Source organism: Chlamydomonas reinhardtii, chromosome 1 (genome assembly GCF_000002595.2).
Source record: "Chlamydomonas reinhardtii strain CC-503 cw92 mt+ chromosome 1, whole genome shotgun sequence".
Classification (NCBI taxonomy): domain Eukaryota; kingdom Viridiplantae; phylum Chlorophyta; class Chlorophyceae; order Chlamydomonadales; family Chlamydomonadaceae; genus Chlamydomonas; species Chlamydomonas reinhardtii.
This window is the reverse complement of record NC_057004.1, coordinates 6,523,659-6,542,699: the sequence shown is the minus strand read 5'-3', so window position 1 is coordinate 6,542,699 and position 19,041 is coordinate 6,523,659. Positions and strand designations below refer to the sequence as shown.

Below are 19,041 nucleotides of genomic sequence, written 5' to 3'. Positions count from 1 at the left end.
CAAGCTTCAGGAGGGGGGCTGTTGAGGGGCTCTGCGCGAGCACGGGAGGTGCGGGGAGGGTGTTGCGCCAGGTTGCACCAGTCAGGAGTGCGGCGATTGTGTGTGCGAGAGACAGCCGGAGCGTGTACGCCAAGCCAGCAGCGAGTCGTCATCCTTTTAAGTCTTTATATGACCAAGCTATAAGCATGCAGCTACGAGCCGACAATCGAGCAGGAGTATATCTTCGCGCCAAGTCTCGCGCCAACTTGCCTCGATTTCTGAGAGAACAGTCACGGCCGGGCCAAAGTACGCAGGTGAATGCGAGATACAAAAGATGTCTAAGAGGAGTATATCAACTGAGCGGCGGAGCTCGGCGGTAAGGAAGCAGTCAACGGCTGTCTTGTCAAGCTCGAGAACAGCGAGGAACTTGTGTCGTGCCATGGTGACGGCTTGCACGGGCTTTATATAGGTATAGGTATGCACGAGTGGCTAGCTGTAGTTGCGGGTGCGCAAGAGGTGGGGGGCTCGACCTCGACAAGGGGGCCGGCGAGAAGCGCTGCATGGGGCTGCGACGATCGCCAACCGCTCCGTCACCCACCGAGCAACGGTGCCTGCCCGTTCGCCACGCTTCCCCTCCAGCCCTCGGCTGCGCATGCGCCTTGTATGTGCCTTGAAGCTGTATACATATACAGAGATGCACACGCAATCGGGTTTGGCACCTGGCGACCTGCCACGCGGAGTTGCGGCGGTTGGAGCGGGCGACATGCCGACATGCGACACACACATGCGACTGGCCCAGACCGTGCTGTAGCGTTTCAGGCACATAAGGCGTGCGGCTGTATGCGTATATACACGTGTGACGTCGCACGAGAGCTAGCATGTATGTATGGCTTACGGTGCGATTACAGCCAGTCGGGCGAAGAGCGTCGTCCACAAATAAACCGTCCCCTCCTAGGCCGAGCTCGGTGCAGGCTTCAGGCAAACGAGCCTTCAGCCGGGTTACCCGAGTCTCACCCGGACCCTTGCCCTGCTTGGCACTGATAGGCAGAGGCACGCACGAGCGTCCGTCCGTGACAGGGTGCAGCAGGGTGGACGGAGGTAAAGCTGGCCGAGGAGCAAGCAACAGGCGACGGGGCGTGTTGCGCTTTCCAGTTGTGCACATACAGCTGTCAATCAGATGCGTGGCCAGCCGTCTTCTTCCGTGTGGCCCGACGTGTTGCCTGTGGTGAGCTGTCCCCGCGCCGGCTTGTTTAACCTTACTTATGCACAGCGGCGGGGTCCAGGATACCAGGGGTGTGAGGAACTGGGCGCATGCAAGGCCACACAACCCGCGTGGCCCCGCCCGAACCGAGTGAGGCCTGCATGCGGCTTTCCCCGCCTAGCCGCGATGCAAGTGAAGCAGGCCGTCGGCTCCTGGGCGATCTGAGGTAGACCGCTTGGCTGGAGGCCCCCAAGCAAGCGCTGCGCACACCTCTGTTCGCATCCACAGTGGCTCAAGGCTGGTAGCCCGCACTCTTTTACATCTGTACGTACGTACTGGCCGCGGATCAGCGGAGCCCTGCATGCAGCCAGATGGACGAGGCATGAAGTCCGTTTGGACGCCAGGCCGCTCAGTCATTCATCATACGTCAACAGCAGACGCGATCCCACGGCTAGCTGCACGAAGAGGGAGGCGCCGCGGGCCCGCCCTACCTTCCCCTCCTCCATCCAGCTCTGCCTTTACCACAATTGATCATCAGTCCCGTGAGCCCTACCACCGCGTGAGGACTTGCTTGGGCACAGCCGTACAGGCATAGCTATGGTGGTAGTTACACGTGCGTGGCATGACGCCCAACAGCGACCAGCGCCCGCAGAGGCAAGTTCCCAGGGACCGAGAGCGCCAAAGCAGCAAGCCGCAATCAAGGGCATGCACGCGCGCACTACCAACAAACACGCTGACTAGCAACGCCTTGCCTGGCCCTGCAACTACGAACACACGCCGACACGGTGTCTACTAACAGCGTCTAGCATCCGACTAGGCTAAGCAATCCAATGAGGCATGCGCGTGCGTGAATATATGTGCGTGGGGGAAATGCAAGTTGTGCGGGGATCAATGGCACATCATGGAAACAAGGCACCTGAGTCTCTCCGAGTCCTTCATGGATGAATTCCGCGGGCACCAACAAGAACCAAGAATATGAATGGACAAACAAACGTGAGTAAGCACGGCGCGGTATGTACGGCAGTTGTGAGGCGTGTGCATACGGTGCATGAATGTGTGTACATACGGCGTAGCCACAGACTATGTACAAACGACTAGAACATGCCTAACCAGCAGCGCATGCGTGTGCATGTACAGAAGCAAGCAAACCAGCGCGCAAAGAAGCCAAACCGCTCATCATTGGTCATGTGCATGTTCAGAGGATTGAGGAAGAACACCGCGCGCAACACAGAGAAAAGAAAGAAATCCCGACAGAGACAAACGAATGCAGGGATGGAAGGAAGAAATACCAGCCAACGCAGGGCCTCGTGCGTGGTACGCAAGGAAGCCGCGTGTGTGGCCCTGCTGTGCGTGTACGCGCCCACACTCATGATAACACGTCGTGTCCCATAAGGGCAGGTGGTCAACTTGCATTTACGCCTGGCACGTGAACTGCCAGCACACTGGGCCCACGCCCACAAAGCCGGCCTTGCAAGACGGGTAGCACAGACCGCCCGACTGCTCCTCGCCGGGGGCGCAGCCCAGAGGGAAGCCCGCGCCGTTGCCGTAGCTCTGCTTGAGGCAGCTCACGCCCGAGTCAGTCATGCCGCTGGGGCACTGAGGCGAGCAGATGCAGCAGCCGAAGGGCTTGAAGCCAGACCGGCACTTGGGCTGCGGGAAGGGCAAGGCGGAGGATCGGGACACACGGGTGAGTTCGGGCGCTCCACATCGCAGCAGGTGATAAGGGGCCGCAAACATGTGGCATGCATGTGCTGTCAACAAAGCAACCGAGGCACTGGCCCCTTGCCTCTCCTGCACATAACTGAGCACACCGCCACGCCACGTTATTACTCACATAGATGATGGCGCCGGACTGCTCGCAGCCGGTCGAGGGGTTGTCGCTCAGGCAGCGGCGCATGGCGGCATCCAGGTTCAAGCCATCACCAAACTTCCAAGGGTAGCCGCCGCCGCGACCATAGGCGGCGGGCTTGGTGCAGTCCACAGGCGTGGTGCCAAAGCCAGCAGGGCAAGACGACTGCCAGCACACAGGGCCCACCATGGTGAAGCCCGACCGGCAGGGAGGGTAGCACAGCAGACCGTGCGGGTCCTGGACGGTGCCGGGCGGGCAGGTGCTGATGGGGCGGCCCACGCCGCGACCGGTCACGCCCACGCAGTACGACTGGCCGTTGATGACCAGCGTCACGCGGAAGTCCGACTCCGTGTGCTTCTTGGTCAGCAGGATGGAGGCGCGCGCGCCCACCGCAGGCAGGCCGAACTGGCGGGTGATGTCGCCGGCAATGGTGAAGCGGCCGTCAACCTCAATGCGCACCGCAGCGCCCACCGCGTCCACCTGCACCGCCAGGCTGCCCGTGCCCTTGAAGGAGATGATGGGCGACAGCAGCGAGCCCAGGCCCGGCGCGGTCTGCAGCACGCTGGAGATGTCGTTGGTGCCGGACGCGTACAGCACGTACTGGAACAGGAAGTCGGAGGCGGAGCGGAAGCGCCACAGCACGTTCTGGCCCAGGTCGGCCAGGCCGCGGAGGTCAATGGTCAGCAGCTTGGCGATGGTCAGCACCGGGCCGCGTGCGTTGGTGGTGACGATCACCTCCTTGGTGCCGCCCACGTTGGTGGATACACCCACATCGGCGTCGGCGTCCAGCTCGATGCTGGCCAGCGTGGGGCCGCCCTCCTGCGCCGACACGTCCAGGCCCCACGTCACACGGCCGCCCACCAGCACGTTGACAGGGCGGCTCACGTCCACAAGGCTGCCGGGCTGGTGGCGCCTGAAAAGGTGGATGAAAGTAGTGTCAGCGAGGCAGAGCGTGAGGCCACGGGATGGGAAACAGCATGTACGGTATGAGAAGACTTGACAGCGATCGACAGCCTCCCTCTCCATCTGTCCCGGTTGTCCTTCTCCCACTCCCTGCCTCCCTTTCCTTCCCGTTAGCGGCTGCTACGGTACTCACTGGGCCCAGTCGTACTGCCAGGCGTTGTGCACCAGCAGGCTCATGAGGCTGGAGTTGAAGTTGGAGCCGTAGCTGAAGCCCGCACGCAGCAGCGAAAACGTGAACTGGCCCACCTCAGTGGTGAGGGGCGGAGTGCTGAAGCCCTGTGGGGCACCGCACGCGCAAGACAAAAGCGTTGGTTGTGTGAAGCGCGCAGCAATAGGAAAAGGAGTGCGTAGCTCGCTATCTAGAGCCCGGAGGCACAACAGTCTTACGACAATCCCACACAATAGCCAAGCAAGCAAGCAGAGACCGAGGGCTCCCACGCACTCCCCAGCTAGCTACTGGCGAGTGGCGAGCTGCCGGACTCACGTTGAAGCCCAGGATGTAGGTGTTCTCGCACGGGTTGATGGCGGCGCACACAGACAGCTTGGTCAGCGCCAGCCACGCCGCCTGCTTGGCCGACTCGCCGTCGCCCACGCCCGAGGAAGAGCCGCCCGTCTTGGCGATGGCCAGCAGGTTGCCGATGAGCTCGGTGGTGGCCACGCCCAGCACGTAGGGCGCGCCGGGCTGCACGTTGGAGGCGATGTTGGCGCAGGCGGCGTCCAGGCCGTCCAGACCGCTGTGGTAGTCGCCGATCTCACTGCCCGTGAACACTGGCAGGCGGGCGTTCTGCGCCATGGCGTAGCCAGCCAGCGTGCCCAGGCGCAGGTTGTCAAACAGGTTGCCGGCAGCGCCGCCGCCGGAGCCCAGAGCGGGCAGCTGCTGCAGCGCCGACATGAAGCTGCCCACGATGGGCGGGTTGGGGATGCGGCTCACAAAGTCGCGCGCGTCCTTCAGGCACGACAGGCTGCCGGAAAACGCGGGGCTGGGAGGAGGTGGGAAAGGCGGAGAGGGAGGGAGCGGGGACGGGGAGGGAGGCTGCGGAGACGGAGGAGCGGGAGAGGGAGGCGCGGGGCTGGGAGGTGTGGGCGGCGCGGGGCTGGGAGGCTGGGGAGGGGAGCTGCTGTCATGATGGCAAGGTGTAACCACCACGCCGGCACCGGCGCCGCCGTAGACAGGCACGGGGATGGAGGCGATACCGCCGGCGTTAACATCCGCAACCAGGGGCTGGCCCTGCTGCTGCAGGGTGCGGCCCGCGCCGAGAGAGCGGGCCCAGGCACCTGGAGGAGCAGGGCGCGGCAGAGCCAAACAGCCAAGACACACGCGGGTAAGCGGCGGGCATGCAGGAGGTTGTTACCCGTCCCGTGGCCCCTCGATATACGGTGCACGGAGGACCCTCCTGCCCCAGGCCTCAGTCCTCACCTGAGCCGCCGCCCATCAGTCCCAGCGCCAACAGCGCCGCGAGCATCAGCGCCCGACACACGCCAGTGGCGGAGTTGGCCGGGCTCGGGCCGCGGCCGCGGCGAGAATGGACACGTATGCCCATGGCGGCCAAGCTTCAGGAGGGGGGCTGTTGAGGGGCTCTGCGCGAGCACGGGAGGTGCGGGGAGGGTGTTGCGCCAGGTTGCACCAGTCAGGAGTGCGGCGATTGTGTGTGCGAGAGACAGCCGGAGCGTGTACGCCAAGCCAGCAGCGAGTCGTCATCCTTTTAAGTCTTTATATGACCAAGCTATAAGCATGCAGCTACGAGCCGACAATCGAGCAGGAGTATATCTTCGCGCCAAGTCTCGCGCCAACTTGCCTCGATTTCTGAGAGAACAGTCACGGCCGGGCCAAAGTACGCAGGTGAATGCGAGATACAAAAGATGTCTAAGAGGAGTATATCAACTGAGCGGCGGAGCTCGGCGGTAAGGAAGCAGTCAACGGCTGTCTTGTCAAGCTCGAGAACAGCGAGGAACTTGTGTCGTGCCATGGTGACGGCTTGCACGGGCTTTATATAGGTATAGGTATGCACGAGTGGCTAGCTGTAGTTGCGGGTGCGCAAGAGGTGGGGGGCTCGACCTCGACAAGGGGGCCGGCGAGAAGCGCTGCATGGGGCCGCGACGATTGCCAACCGCTCCGTCGCCCACCGAGCAACGGTGCCTGCCCGTTCGCCACGCTTCCCCTCCAGCCCTCGGCTGCGCATGCGCCTTGTATGTGCCTTGAAGCTGTATACATATACAGAGATGCACACGCAATCGGGTTTGGCACCTGGCGACCTGCCACGCGGAGTTGCGGCGGTTGGAGCGGGCGACATGCCGACATGCGACACACACATGCGACTGGCCCAGACCGTGCTGTAGCGTTTCAGGCACATAAGGCGTGCGGCTGTATGCGTATATACACGTGTGACGTCGCACGAGAGCTAGCATTACAGCCAGTCGGGCGAAGAGCGTCGTCCACAAATAAACCGTCCCCTCCTAGGCCGAGCTCGGTGCAGGCTTCAGGCAAACGAGCCTTCAGCCGGGTTACCCGAGTCTCACCCGGACCCTTGCCCTGCTTGGCACTGATAGGCAGAGGCACGCACGAGCGTCCGTCCGTGACAGGGTGCAGCAGGGTGGACGGAGGTAAAGCTGGCCGAGGAGCAAGCAACAGGCGACGGGGCGTGTTGCGCTTTCCAGTTGTGCACATACAGCTGTCAATCAGATGCGTGGCCAGCCGTCTTCTTCCGTGTGGCCCGACGTGTTGCCTGTGGTGAGCTGTCCCCGCGCCGGCTTGTTTAACCTTACTTATGCACAGCGGCGGGGTCCAGGATACCAGGGGTGTGAGGAACTGGGCGCATGCAAGGCCACACAACCCGCGTGGCCCCGCCCGAACCGAGTGAGGCCTGCATGCGGATGCAAGTGAAGCAGGCCGTCGGCTCCTGGGCGATCTGAGGTAGACCGCTTGGCTGGAGGCCCCCAAGCAAGCGCTGCGCACACCTCTGTTCGCATCCACAGTGGCTCAAGGCTGGTAGCCCGCACTCTTTTACATCTGTACGTACGTACTGGCCGCGGATCAGCGGAGCCCTGCATGCAGCCAGATGGACGAGGCATGAAGTCCGTTTGGACGCCAGGCCGCTCAGTCATTCATCATACGTCAACAGCAGACGCGATCCCACGGCTAGCTGCACGAAGAGGGAGGCGCCGCGGGCCCGCCCTACCTTCCCCTCCTCCATCCAGCTCTGCCTTTACCACAATTGATCATCAGTCCCGTGAGCCCTACCACCGCGTGAGGACTTGCTTGGGCACAGCCGTACAGGCATAGCTATGGTGGTAGTTACACGTGCGTGGCATGACGCCCAACAGCGACCAGCGCCCGCAGAGGCAAGTTCCCAGGGACCGAGAGCGCCAAAGCAGCAAGCCGCAATCAAGGGCATGCACGCGCGCACTACCAACAAACACGCTGACTAGCAACGCCTTGCCTGGCCCTGCAACTACGAACACACGCCGACACGGTGTCTACTAACAGCGTCTAGCATCCGACTAGGCTAAGCAATCCAATGAGGCATGCGCGTGCGTGAATATATGTGCGTGGGGGAAATGCAAGTTGTGCGGGGATCAATGGCACATCATGGAAACAAGGCACCTGAGTCTCTCCGAGTCCTTCATGGATGAATTCCGCGGGCACCAACAAGAACCAAGAATATGAATGGACAAACAAACGTGAGTAAGCACGGCGCGGTATGTACGGCAGTTGTGAGGCGTGTGCATACGGTGCATGAATGTGTGTACATACGGCGTAGCCACAGACTATGTACAAACGACTAGAACATGCCTAACCAGCAGCGCATGCGTGTGCATGTACAGAAGCAAGCAAACCAGCGCGCAAAGAAGCCAAACCGCTCATCATTGGTCATGTGCATGTTCAGAGGATTGAGGAAGAACACCGCGCGCAACACAGAGAAAAGAAAGAAATCCCGACAGAGACAAACGAATGCAGGGATGGAAGGAAGAAATACCAGCCAACGCAGGGCCTCGTGCGTGGTACGCAAGGAAGCCGCGTGTGTGGCCCTGCTGTGCGTGTACGCGCCCACACTCATGATAACACGTCGTGTCCCATAAGGGCAGGTGGTCAACTTGCATTTACGCCTGGCACGTGAACTGCCAGCACACTGGGCCCACGCCCACAAAGCCGGCCTTGCAAGACGGGTAGCACAGACCGCCCGACTGCTCCTCGCCGGGGGCGCAGCCCAGAGGGAAGCCCGCGCCGTTGCCGTAGCTCTGCTTGAGGCAGCTCACGCCCGAGTCAGTCATGCCGCTGGGGCACTGAGGCGAGCAGATGCAGCAGCCGAAGGGCTTGAAGCCAGACCGGCACTTGGGCTGCGGGAAGGGCAAGGCGGAGGATCGGGACACACGGGTGAGTTCGGGCGCTCCACATCGCAGCAGGTGATAAGGGGCCGCAAACATGTGGCATGCATGTGCTGTCAACAAAGCAACCGAGGCACTGGCCCCTTGCCTCTCCTGCACATAACTGAGCACACCGCCACGCCACGTTATTACTCACATAGATGATGGCGCCGGACTGCTCGCAGCCGGTCGAGGGGTTGTCGCTCAGGCAGCGGCGCATGGCGGCATCCAGGTTCAAGCCATCACCAAACTTCCAAGGGTAGCCGCCGCCGCGACCATAGGCGGCGGGCTTGGTGCAGTCCACAGGCGTGGTGCCAAAGCCAGCAGGGCAAGACGACTGCCAGCACACAGGGCCCACCATGGTGAAGCCCGACCGGCAGGGAGGGTAGCACAGCAGACCGTGCGGGTCCTGGACGGTGCCGGGCGGGCAGGTGCTGATGGGGCGGCCCACGCCGCGACCGGTCACGCCCACGCAGTACGACTGGCCGTTGATGACCAGCGTCACGCGGAAGTCCGACTCCGTGTGCTTCTTGGTCAGCAGGATGGAGGCGCGCGCGCCCACCGCAGGCAGGCCGAACTGGCGGGTGATGTCGCCGGCAATGGTGAAGCGGCCGTCAACCTCAATGCGCACCGCAGCGCCCACCGCGTCCACCTGCACCGCCAGGCTGCCCGTGCCCTTGAAGGAGATGATGGGCGACAGCAGCGAGCCCAGGCCCGGCGCGGTCTGCAGCACGCTGGAGATGTCGTTGGTGCCGGACGCGTACAGCACGTACTGGAACAGGAAGTCGGAGGCGGAGCGGAAGCGCCACAGCACGTTCTGGCCCAGGTCGGCCAGGCCGCGGAGGTCAATGGTCAGCAGCTTGGCGATGGTCAGCACCGGGCCGCGTGCGTTGGTGGTGACGATCACCTCCTTGGTGCCGCCCACGTTGGTGGACACGCCCACATCGGCGTCGGCGTCCAGCTCGATGCTGGCCAGCGTGGGGCTGCCCTCCTGCGCCGACACGTCCAGGCCCCACGTCACACGGCCGCCCACCAGCACGTTGACAGGGCGGCTCACGTCCACAAGGCTGCCGGGCTGGTGGCGCCTGAAAAGGTGGATGAAAGTAGTGTCAGCGAGGCAGAGCGTGAGGCCACGGGATGGGAAACAGCATGTACGGTATGAGAAGACTTGACAGCGATCGACAGCCTCCCTCTCCACCTGTCCCGGTTGTCCTTCTCCCACTCCCTGCCTCCCTTTCCTTCCCGTTAGCGGCTGCTACGGTACTCACTGGGCCCAGTCGTACTGCCAGGCGTTGTGCACCAGCAGGCTCATGAGGCTGGAGTTGAAGTTGGAGCCGTAGCTGAAGCCCGCACGCAGCAGCGAAAACGTGAACTGGCCCACCTCAGTGGTGAGGGGCGGAGTGCTGAAGCCCTGTGGGGCACCGCACGCGCAAGACAAAAGCGTTGGTTGTGTGAAGCGCGCAGCAATAGGAAAAGGAGTGCGTAGCTCGCTATCTAGAGCCCGGAGGCACAACAGTCTTACGACAATCCCACACAATAGCCAAGCAAGCAAGCAGAGACCGAGGGCTCCCATGCACTCCCCAGCTAGCTACTGGCGAGTGGCGAGCTGCCGGACTCACGTTGAAGCCCAGGATGTAGGTGTTCTCGCACGGGTTGATGGCGGCGCACACAGACAGCTTGGTCAGCGCCAGCCACGCCGCCTGCTTGGCCGACTCGCCGTCGCCCACGCCCGAGGAAGAGCCGCCCGTCTTGGCGATGGCCAGCAGGTTGCCGATGAGCTCGGTGGTGGCCACGCCCAGCACGTAGGGCGCGCCGGGCTGCACGTTGGAGGCGATGTTGGCGCAGGCGGCGTCCAGGCCGTCCAGACCGCTGTGGTAGTCGCCGATCTCACTGCCCGTGAACACTGGCAGGCGGGCGTTCTGCGCCATGGCGTAGCCAGCCAGCGTGCCCAGGCGCAGGTTGTCAAACAGGTTGCCGGCAGCGCCGCCGCCGGAGCCCAGAGCGGGCAGCTGCTGCAGCGCCGACATGAAGCTGCCCACGATGGGCGGGTTGGGGATGCGGCTCACAAAGTCGCGCGCGTCCTTCAGGCACGACAGGCTGCCGGAAAACGCGGGGCTGGGAGGAGGTGGGAAAGGCGGAGAGGGAGGGAGCGGGGACGGGGAGGGAGGCTGCGGAGACGGAGGAGCGGGAGAGGGAGGCGCGGGGCTGGGAGGTGTGGGCGGCGCGGGGCTGGGAGGCTGGGGAGGGGAGCTGCTGTCATGATGGCAAGGTGTAACCACCACGCCGGCACCGGCGCCGCCGTAGACAGGCACGGGGATGGAGGCGATACCGCCGGCGTTAACATCCGCAACCAGGGGCTGGCCCTGCTGCTGCAGGGTGCGGCCCGCGCCGAGAGAGCGGGCCCAGGCACCTGGAGGAGCAGGGCGCGGCAGAGCCAAACAGCCAAGACACACGCGGGTAAGCGGCGGGCATGCAGGAGGTTGTTACCCGTCCCGTGGCCCCTCGATATACGGTGCACGGAGGACCCTCCTGCCCCAGGCCTCAGTCCTCACCTGAGCCGCCGCCCATCAGTCCCAGCGCCAACAGCGCCGCGAGCATCAGCGCCCGACACACGCCAGTGGCGGAGTTGGCCGGGCTCGGGCCGCGGCCGCGGCGAGAATGGACACGTATGCCCATGGCGGCCAAGCTTCAGGAGGGGGGCTGTTGAGGGGCTCTGCGCGAGCACGGGAGGTGCGGGGAGGGTGTTGCGCCAGGTTGCACCAGTCAGGAGTGCGGCGATTGTGTGTGCGAGAGACAGCCGGAGCGTGTACGCCAAGCCAGCAGCGAGTCGTCATCCTTTTAAGTCTTTATATGACCAAGCTATAAGCATGCAGCTACGAGCCGACAATCGAGCAGGAGTATATCTTCGCGCCAAGTCTCGCGCCAACTTGCCTCGATTTCTGAGAGAACAGTCACGGCCGGGCCAAAGTACGCAGGTGAATGCGAGATACAAAAGATGTCTAAGAGGAGTATATCAACTGAGCGGCGGAGCTCGGCGGTAAGGAAGCAGTCAACGGCTGTCTTGTCAAGCTCGAGAACAGCGAGGAACTTGTGTCGTGCCATGGTGACGGCTTGCACGGGCTTTATATAGGTATAGGTATGCACGAGTGGCTAGCTGTAGTTGCGGGTGCGCAAGAGGTGGGGGGCTCGACCTCGACAAGGGGGCCGGCGAGAAGCGCTGCATGGGGCCGCGACGATTGCCAACCGCTCCGTCGCCCACCGAGCAACGGTGCCTGCCCGTTCGCCACGCTTCCCCTCCAGCCCTCGGCTGCGCATGCGCCTTGTATGTGCCTTGAAGCTGTATACATATACAGAGATGCACACGCAATCGGGTTTGGCACCTGGCGACCTGCCACGCGGAGTTGCGGCGGTTGGAGCGGGCGACATGCCGACATGCGACACACACATGCGACTGGCCCAGACCGTGCTGTAGCGTTTCAGGCACATAAGGCGTGCGGCTGTATGCGTATATACACGTGTGACGTCGCACGAGAGCTAGCATGTATGGCTTACGGTGCGATTACAGCCAGTCGGGCGAAGAGCGTCGTCCACAAATAAACCGTCCCCTCCTAGGCCGAGCTCGGTGCAGGCTTCAGGCAAACGAGCCTTCAGCCGGGTTACCCGAGTCTCACCCGGACCCTTGCCCTGCTTGGCACTGATAGGCAGAGGCACGCACGAGCGTCCGTCCGTGACAGGGTGCAGCAGGGTGGACGGAGGTAAAGCTGGCCGAGGAGCAAGCAACAGGCGACGGGGCGTGTTGCGCTTTCCAGTTGTGCACATACAGCTGTCAATCAGATGCGTGGCCAGCCGTCTTCTTCCGTGTGGCCCGACGTGTTGCCTGTGGTGAGCTGTCCCCGCGCCGGCTTGTTTAACCTTACTTATGCACAGCGGCGGGGTCCAGGATACCAGGGGTGTGAGGAACTGGGCGCATGCAAGGCCACACAACCCGCGTGGCCCCGCCCGAACCGAGTGAGGCCTGCATGCGGCTTTCCCCGCCTAGCCGCGATGCAAGTGAAGCAGGCCGTCGGCTCCTGGGCGATCTGAGGTAGACCGCTTGGCTGGAGGCCCCCAAGCAAGCGCTGCGCACACCTCTGTTCGCATCCACAGTGGCTCAAGGCTGGTAGCCCGCACTCTTTTACATCTGTACGTACGTACTGGCCGCGGATCAGCGGAGCCCTGCATGCAGCCAGATGGACGAGGCATGAAGTCCGTTTGGACGCCAGGCCGCTCAGCCATTCATCATACGTCAACAGCAGACGCGATCCCACGGCTAGCTGCACGAAGAGGGAGGCGCCGCGGGCCCCTACCTTATTCCCCTCCTCCATCCAGCTCTGCCTTTACCACAATTGATCATCAGTCCCGTGAGCCCTACCACCGCGTGAGGACTTGCTTGGGCACAGCCGTACAGGCATAGCTATGGTGGTAGTTACACGTGCGTGGCATGACGCCCAACAGCGACCAGCGCCCGCAGAGGCAAGTTCCCAGGGACCGAGAGCGCCAAAGCAGCAAGCCGCAATCAAGGGCATGCACGCGCGCACTACCAACAAACACGCTGACTAGCAACGCCTTGCCTGGCCCTGCAACTACGAACACACGCCGACACGGTGTCTACTAACAGCGTCTAGCATCCGACTAGGCTAAGCAATCCAATGAGGCATGCGCGTGCGTGAATATATGTGCGTGGGGGAAATGCAAGTTGTGCGGGGATCAATGGCACATCATGGAAACAAGGCACCTGAGTCTCTCCGAGTCCTTCATGGATGAATTCCGCGGGCACCAACAAGAACCAAGAATATGAATGGACTGAGTAAGCACGGCGCGGTATGTACGGCAGTTGTGAGGCGTGTGCATACGGTGCATGAATGTGTGTACATACGGCGTAGCCACAGACTATGTACAAACGACTAGAACATGCCTAACCAGCAGCGCATGCGTGTGCATGTACAGAAGCAAGCAAACCAGCGCGGAAAGAAGCCAAACCGCTCATCATTGGTCATGTGCATGTTCAGAGGATTGAGGAAGAACACCGCGCGCAACACAGAGAAAAGAAAGAAATCCCGACAGAGACAAACGAATGCAGGGATGGAAGGAAGAAATACCAGCCAACGCAGGGCCTCGTGCGTGGTACGCAAGGAAGCCGCGTGTGTGGCCCTGCTGTGCGTGTACGCGCCCACACTCATGATAACACGTCGTGTCCCATAAGGGCAGGTGGTCAACTTGCATTTACGCCTGGCACGTGAACTGCCAGCACACTGGGCCCACGCCCACAAAGCCGGCCTTGCAAGACGGGTAGCACAGACCGCCCGACTGCTCCTCGCCGGGGGCGCAGCCCAGAGGGAAGCCCGCGCCGTTGCCGTAGCTCTGCTTGAGGCAGCTCACGCCCGAGTCAGTCATGCCGCCGGGGCACTGAGGCGAGCAGATGCAGCAGCCGAAGGGCTTGAAGCCAGACCGGCACTTGGGCTGCGGGAAGGGCAAGGCGGAGGATCGGGACACACGGGTGAGTTCGGGCGCTCCACATCGCAGGTGATAAGGGGCCGCAAACATGTGGCATGCATGTGCTGTCAACAAAGCAACCGAGGCACTGGCCCCTTGCCTCTCCTGCACATAACTGAGCACACCGCCACGCCACGTTATTACTCACATAGATGATGGCGCCGGACTGCTCGCAGCCGGTCGAGGGGTTGTCGCTCAGGCAGCGGCGCATGGCGGCATCCAGGTTCAAGCCATCACCAAACTTCCAAGGGTAGCCGCCGCCGCGACCATAGGCGGCGGGCTTGGTGCAGTCCACAGGCGTGGTGCCAAAGCCAGCAGGGCAAGACGACTGCCAGCACACAGGGCCCACCATGGTGAAGCCCGACCGGCAGGGAGGGTAGCACAGCAGACCGTGCGGGTCCTGGACGGTGCCGGGCGGGCAGGTGCTGATGGGGCGGCCCACGCCGCGACCGGTCACGCCCACGCAGTACGACTGGCCGTTGATGACCAGCGTCACGCGGAAGTCCGACTCCGTGTGCTTCTTGGTCAGCAGGATGGAGGCGCGCGCGCCCACCGCAGGCAGGCCGAACTGGCGGGTGATGTCGCCGGCAATGGTGAAGCGGCCGTCAACCTCAATGCGCACCGCAGCGCCCACCGCGTCCACCTGCACCGCCAGGCTGCCCGTGCCCTTGAAGGAGATGATGGGCGACAGCAGCGAGCCCAGGCCCGGCGCGGTCTGCAGCACGCTGGAGATGTCGTTGGTGCCGGACGCGTACAGCACGTACTGGAACAGGAAGTCGGAGGCGGAGCGGAAGCGCCACAGCACGTTCTGGCCCAGGTCGGCCAGGCCGCGGAGGTCAATGGTCAGCAGCTTGGCGATGGTCAGCACCGGGCCGCGTGCGTTGGTGGTGACGATCACCTCCTTGGTGCCGCCCACGTTGGTGGATACACCCACATCGGCGTCGGCGTCCAGCTCGATGCTGGCCAGCGTGGGGCCGCCCTCCTGCGCCGACACGTCCAGGCCCCACGTCACACGGCCGCCCACCAGCACGTTGACAGGGCGGCTCACGTCCACAAGGCTGCCGGGCTGGTGGCGCCTGAAAAGGTGGATGAAAGTAGTGTCAGCGAGGCAGAGCGTGAGGCCACGGGATGGGAAACAGCATGTACGGTATGAGAAGACTTGACAGCGATCGACAGCCTCCCTCTCCATCTGTCCCGGTTGTCCTTCTCCCACTCCCTGCCTCCCTTTCCTTCCCGTTAGCGGCTGCTACGGTACTCACTGGGCCCAGTCGTACTGCCAGGCGTTGTGCACCAGCAGGCTCATGAGGCTGGAGTTGAAGTTGGAGCCGTAGCTGAAGCCCGCACGCAGCAGCGAAAACGTGAACTGGCCCACCTCAGTGGTGAGGGGCGGAGTGCTGAAGCCCTGTGGGGCACCGCACGCGCAAGACAAAAGCGTTGGTTGTGTGAAGCGCGCAGCAATAGGAAAAGGAGTGCGTAGCTCGCTATCTAGAGCCCGGAGGCACAACAGTCTTACGACAATCCCACACAATAGCCAAGCAAGCAAGCAGAGACCGAGGGCTCCCATGCACTCCCCAGCTAGCTACTGGCGAGTGGCGAGCTGCCGGACTCACGTTGAAGCCCAGGATGTAGGTGTTCTCGCACGGGTTGATGGCGGCGCACACAGACAGCTTGGTCAGCGCCAGCCACGCCGCCTGCTTGGCCGACTCGCCGTCGCCCACGCCCGAGGAAGAGCCGCCCGTCTTGGCGATGGCCAGCAGGTTGCCGATGAGCTCGGTGGTGGCCACGCCCAGCACGTAGGGCGCGCCGGGCTGCACGTTGGAGGCGATGTTGGCGCAGGCGGCGTCCAGGCCGTCCAGACCGCTGTGGTAGTCGCCGATCTCACTGCCCGTGAACACTGGCAGGCGGGCGTTCTGCGCCATGGCGTAGCCAGCCAGCGTGCCCAGGCGCAGGTTGTCAAACAGGTTGCCGGCAGCGCCGCCGCCGGAGCCCAGAGCGGGCAGCTGCTGCAGCGCCGACATGAAGCTGCCCACGATGGGCGGGTTGGGGATGCGGCTCACAAAGTCGCGCGCGTCCTTCAGGCACGACAGGCTGCCGGAAAACGCGGGGCTGGGAGGAGGTGGGAAAGGCGGAGAGGGAGGGAGCGGGGACGGGGAGGGAGGCTGCGGAGACGGAGGAGCGGGAGAGGGAGGCGCGGGGCTGGGAGGTGTGGGCGGCGCGGGGCTGGGAGGCTGGGGAGGGGAGCTGCTGTCATGATGGCAAGGTGTAACCACCACGCCGGCACCGGCGCCGCCGTAGACAGGCACGGGGATGGAGGCGATACCGCCGGCGTTAACATCCGCAACCAGGGGCTGGCCCTGCTGCTGCAGGGTGCGGCCCGCGCCGAGAGAGCGGGCCCAGGCACCTGGAGGAGCAGGGCGCGGCAGAGCCAAACAGCCGAGACACACGCGGGTAAGCGGCGGGCATGCAGGAGGTTGTTACCCGTCCCGTGGCCCCTCGATATACGGTACGCGGAGGACCCTCCTGCCCCAGGCCTCAGTCCTCACCTGAGCCGCCGCCCATCAGTCCCAGCGCCAACAGCGCCGCGAGCATCAGCGCCCGACACACGCCAGTGGCGGAGTTGGCCGGGCTCGGGCCGCGGCCGCGGCGAGAATGGACACGTATGCCCATGGCGGCCAAGCTTCAGGAGGGGGGCTGTTGAGGGGCTCTGCGCGAGCACGGGAGGTGCGGGGAGGGTGTTGCGCCAGGTTGCACCAGTCAGGAGTGCGGCGATTGTGTGTGCGAGAGACAGCCGGAGCGTGTACGCCAAGCCAGCAGCGAGTCGTCATCCTTTTAAGTCTTTATATGACCAAGCTATAAGCATGCAGCTACGAGCCGACAATCGAGCAGGAGTATATCTTCGCGCCAAGTCTCGCGCCAACTTGCCTCGATTTCTGAGAGAACAGTCACGGCCGGGCCAAAGTACGCAGGTGAATGCGAGATACAAAAGATGTCTAAGAGGAGTATATCAACTGAGCGGCGGAGCTCGGCGGTAAGGAAGCAGTCAACGGCTGTCTTGTCAAGCTCGAGAACAGCGAGGAACTTGTGTCGTGCCATGGTGACGGCTTGCACGGGCTTTATATAGGTATAGGTATGCACGAGTGGCTAGCTGTAGTTGCGGGTGCGCAAGAGGTGGGGGGCTCGACCTCGACAAGGGGGCCGGCGAGAAGCGCTGCATGGGGCCGCGACGATCGCCAACCGCTCCGTCGCCCACCGAGCAACGGTGCCTGCCCGTTCGCCACGCTTCCCCTCCAGCCCTCGGCTGCGCATGCGCCTTGTATGTGCCTTGAAGCTGTATACATATACAGAGATGCACACGCAATCGGGTTTGGCACCTGGCGACCTGCCACGCGGAGTTGCGGCGGTTGGAGCGGGCGACATGCCGACATGCGACACACACATGCGACTGGCCCAGACCGTGCTGTAGCGTTTCAGGCACATAAGGCGTGCGGCTGTATGCGTATATACACGTGTGACGTCGCACGAGAGCTAGCATGTATGGCTTACGGTGCGATTACAGCCAGTCGGGCGAAGAGCGTCGTCCACAAATAAACCGTCCCCTCCTAGGCCGAGCTCGGTGCAGGCTTCAGGCAAACGAGCCTTCAGCCGGGTTACCCGAGTCTCACCCGGACCCTTGCCCTGCTTGGCACTGATAGGCAGAGGCACGCACGAGCGTCCGTCCGTGACAGGGTGCAGCAGGGTGGACGGAGGTAAAGCTGGCCGAGGAGCAAGCAACAGGCGACGGGGCGTGTTGCGCTTTCCAGTTGTGCACATACAGCTGTCAATCAGATGCGTGGCCAGCCGTCTTCTTCCGTGTGGCCGACGTGTTGCCTGTGGTGAGCTGTCCCCGCGCCGGCTTGTTTAACCTTACTGATGCACAGCGGCGGGGTCCAGGATACCAGGGGTGTGAGGAACTGGGCGCATGCAAGGCCACACAACCCGCGTGGCCCCGCCCGAACCGAGTGAGGCCTGCATGCGGCTTTCCCCGCCTAGCCGCGATGCAAGTGAAGCAGGCCGTCGGCTCCTGGGCGATCTGAGTCAGACCGCTTGGCTAGAGGCCCCCAAGCAAGCGCTGCGCACACCTCTGTTCGCATCCACAGTGGCTCAAGGCTGGTAGCCCGCACTCTTTTACATCTGTACGTACGTACTGGCCGCGGATCAGCGGAGCCCTGCATGCAGCCAGATGGACGAGGCATGAAGTCCGTTTGGACGCCAGGCCGCTCAGTCATTCATCATACGTCAACAGCAGACGCGATCCCACGGCTAGCTGCACGAAGAGGGAGGCGCCGCGGGCCCCTACCTTATTCCCCTCCTCCATCCAGCTCTGCCTTTACCACAATTGATCATCAGTCCCGTGAGCCCTACCACCGCGTGAGGACTTGCTTGGGCACAGCCGTACAGGCATAGCTATGGTGGTAGTTACACGTGCGTGGCATGACGCCCAACAGCGACCAGCGCCCGCAGAGGCAAGTTCCCAGGGACCGAGAGCGCCAAAGCAGCAAGCCGCAATCAAGGGCATGCACGCGCGCACTACCAACAAACACGCTGACTAGCAACGCCTTGCCTGGCCCTGCAACTACGAACACACGCCGACACGGTGTCTACTAACAGCGTCTAGCATCCGACTAGGCTAAGCAATCCAATGAGGCATGCGCGTGCGTGAATATATGTGCGTGGGGGAAATGCAAGTTGTGCGGGGATCAATGGCACATCATGGAAACAAGGCACCTGAGTCTCTCCGAGTCCTTCATGGATGAATTCCGCGGGCACCAACAAGAACCAAGAATATGAATGGACAAACAAACGTGAGTAAGCACGGCGCGGTATGTACGGCAGTTGTGAGGCGTGTGCATACGGTGCATGAATGTGTGTACATACGGCGTAGCCACAGACTATGTACAAACGACTAGAACATGCCTAACCAGCAGCGCATGCGTGTGCATGTACAGAAGCAAGCAAACCAGCGCGGAAAGAAGCCAAACCGCTCATCATTGGTCATGTGCATGTTCAGAGGATTGAGGAAGAACACCGCGCGCAACACAGAGAAAAGAAAGAAATCCCGACAGAGACAAACGAATGCAGGGATGGAAGGAAGAAATACCAGCCAACGCAGGGCCTC

At 62.8% G+C, this 19,041-nt stretch overlaps 4 protein-coding genes across 4 annotated transcripts in view; all 4 read right to left on the bottom strand.

The window, feature by feature from the left end:
* Positions 1-444, bottom strand: part of CHLRE_01g046250v5 (uncharacterized protein) — an 8,632-nt gene extending 8,188 nt beyond the window's left edge. The window contains exon 1 of the mRNA XM_043058890.1: positions 117-444. The gene's annotated coding sequence lies outside the window, so the exon portion shown is untranslated. The remainder of the gene's footprint in view (positions 1-116) is intronic.
* A 1,040-nt stretch (positions 445-1,484) lies between these two features.
* On the bottom strand, positions 1,485-5,984 carry CHLRE_01g046502v5 (uncharacterized protein). The gene is made up of 5 exons (XM_043058895.1): positions 5,410-5,984; positions 4,477-5,267; positions 4,126-4,268; positions 3,015-3,942; positions 1,485-2,830 (listed from the first exon to the last, which is right to left on the bottom strand). The coding sequence occupies exons 1-5, from the start codon at positions 5,531-5,533 to the stop codon at positions 2,594-2,596; spliced, it is 2,223 nt and encodes a 740-aa protein (XP_042928809.1). The 5' UTR covers positions 5,534-5,984; the 3' UTR covers positions 1,485-2,593.
* Positions 5,985-6,981: 997 nt separating this feature from the next.
* CHLRE_01g046501v5 (uncharacterized protein) lies at positions 6,982-11,484 on the bottom strand. Its single transcript, XM_043058894.1, has 5 exons — positions 10,907-11,484; positions 9,974-10,764; positions 9,623-9,765; positions 8,512-9,439; positions 6,982-8,327 (listed from the first exon to the last, which is right to left on the bottom strand). The coding sequence occupies exons 1-5, from the start codon at positions 11,028-11,030 to the stop codon at positions 8,091-8,093; spliced, it is 2,223 nt and encodes a 740-aa protein (XP_042928808.1). The 5' UTR covers positions 11,031-11,484; the 3' UTR covers positions 6,982-8,090.
* A 1,032-nt stretch (positions 11,485-12,516) lies between these two features.
* CHLRE_01g046500v5 (uncharacterized protein) lies at positions 12,517-17,014 on the bottom strand. Its single transcript, XM_043058893.1, has 6 exons — positions 16,809-17,014; positions 16,430-16,590; positions 15,497-16,287; positions 15,146-15,288; positions 14,035-14,962; positions 12,517-13,853 (listed from the first exon to the last, which is right to left on the bottom strand). The coding sequence occupies exons 2-6, from the start codon at positions 16,551-16,553 to the stop codon at positions 13,617-13,619; spliced, it is 2,223 nt and encodes a 740-aa protein (XP_042928807.1). The 5' UTR covers positions 16,554-16,590; positions 16,809-17,014; the 3' UTR covers positions 12,517-13,616.
* Positions 17,015-19,041: the final 2,027 nt, after the last annotated feature.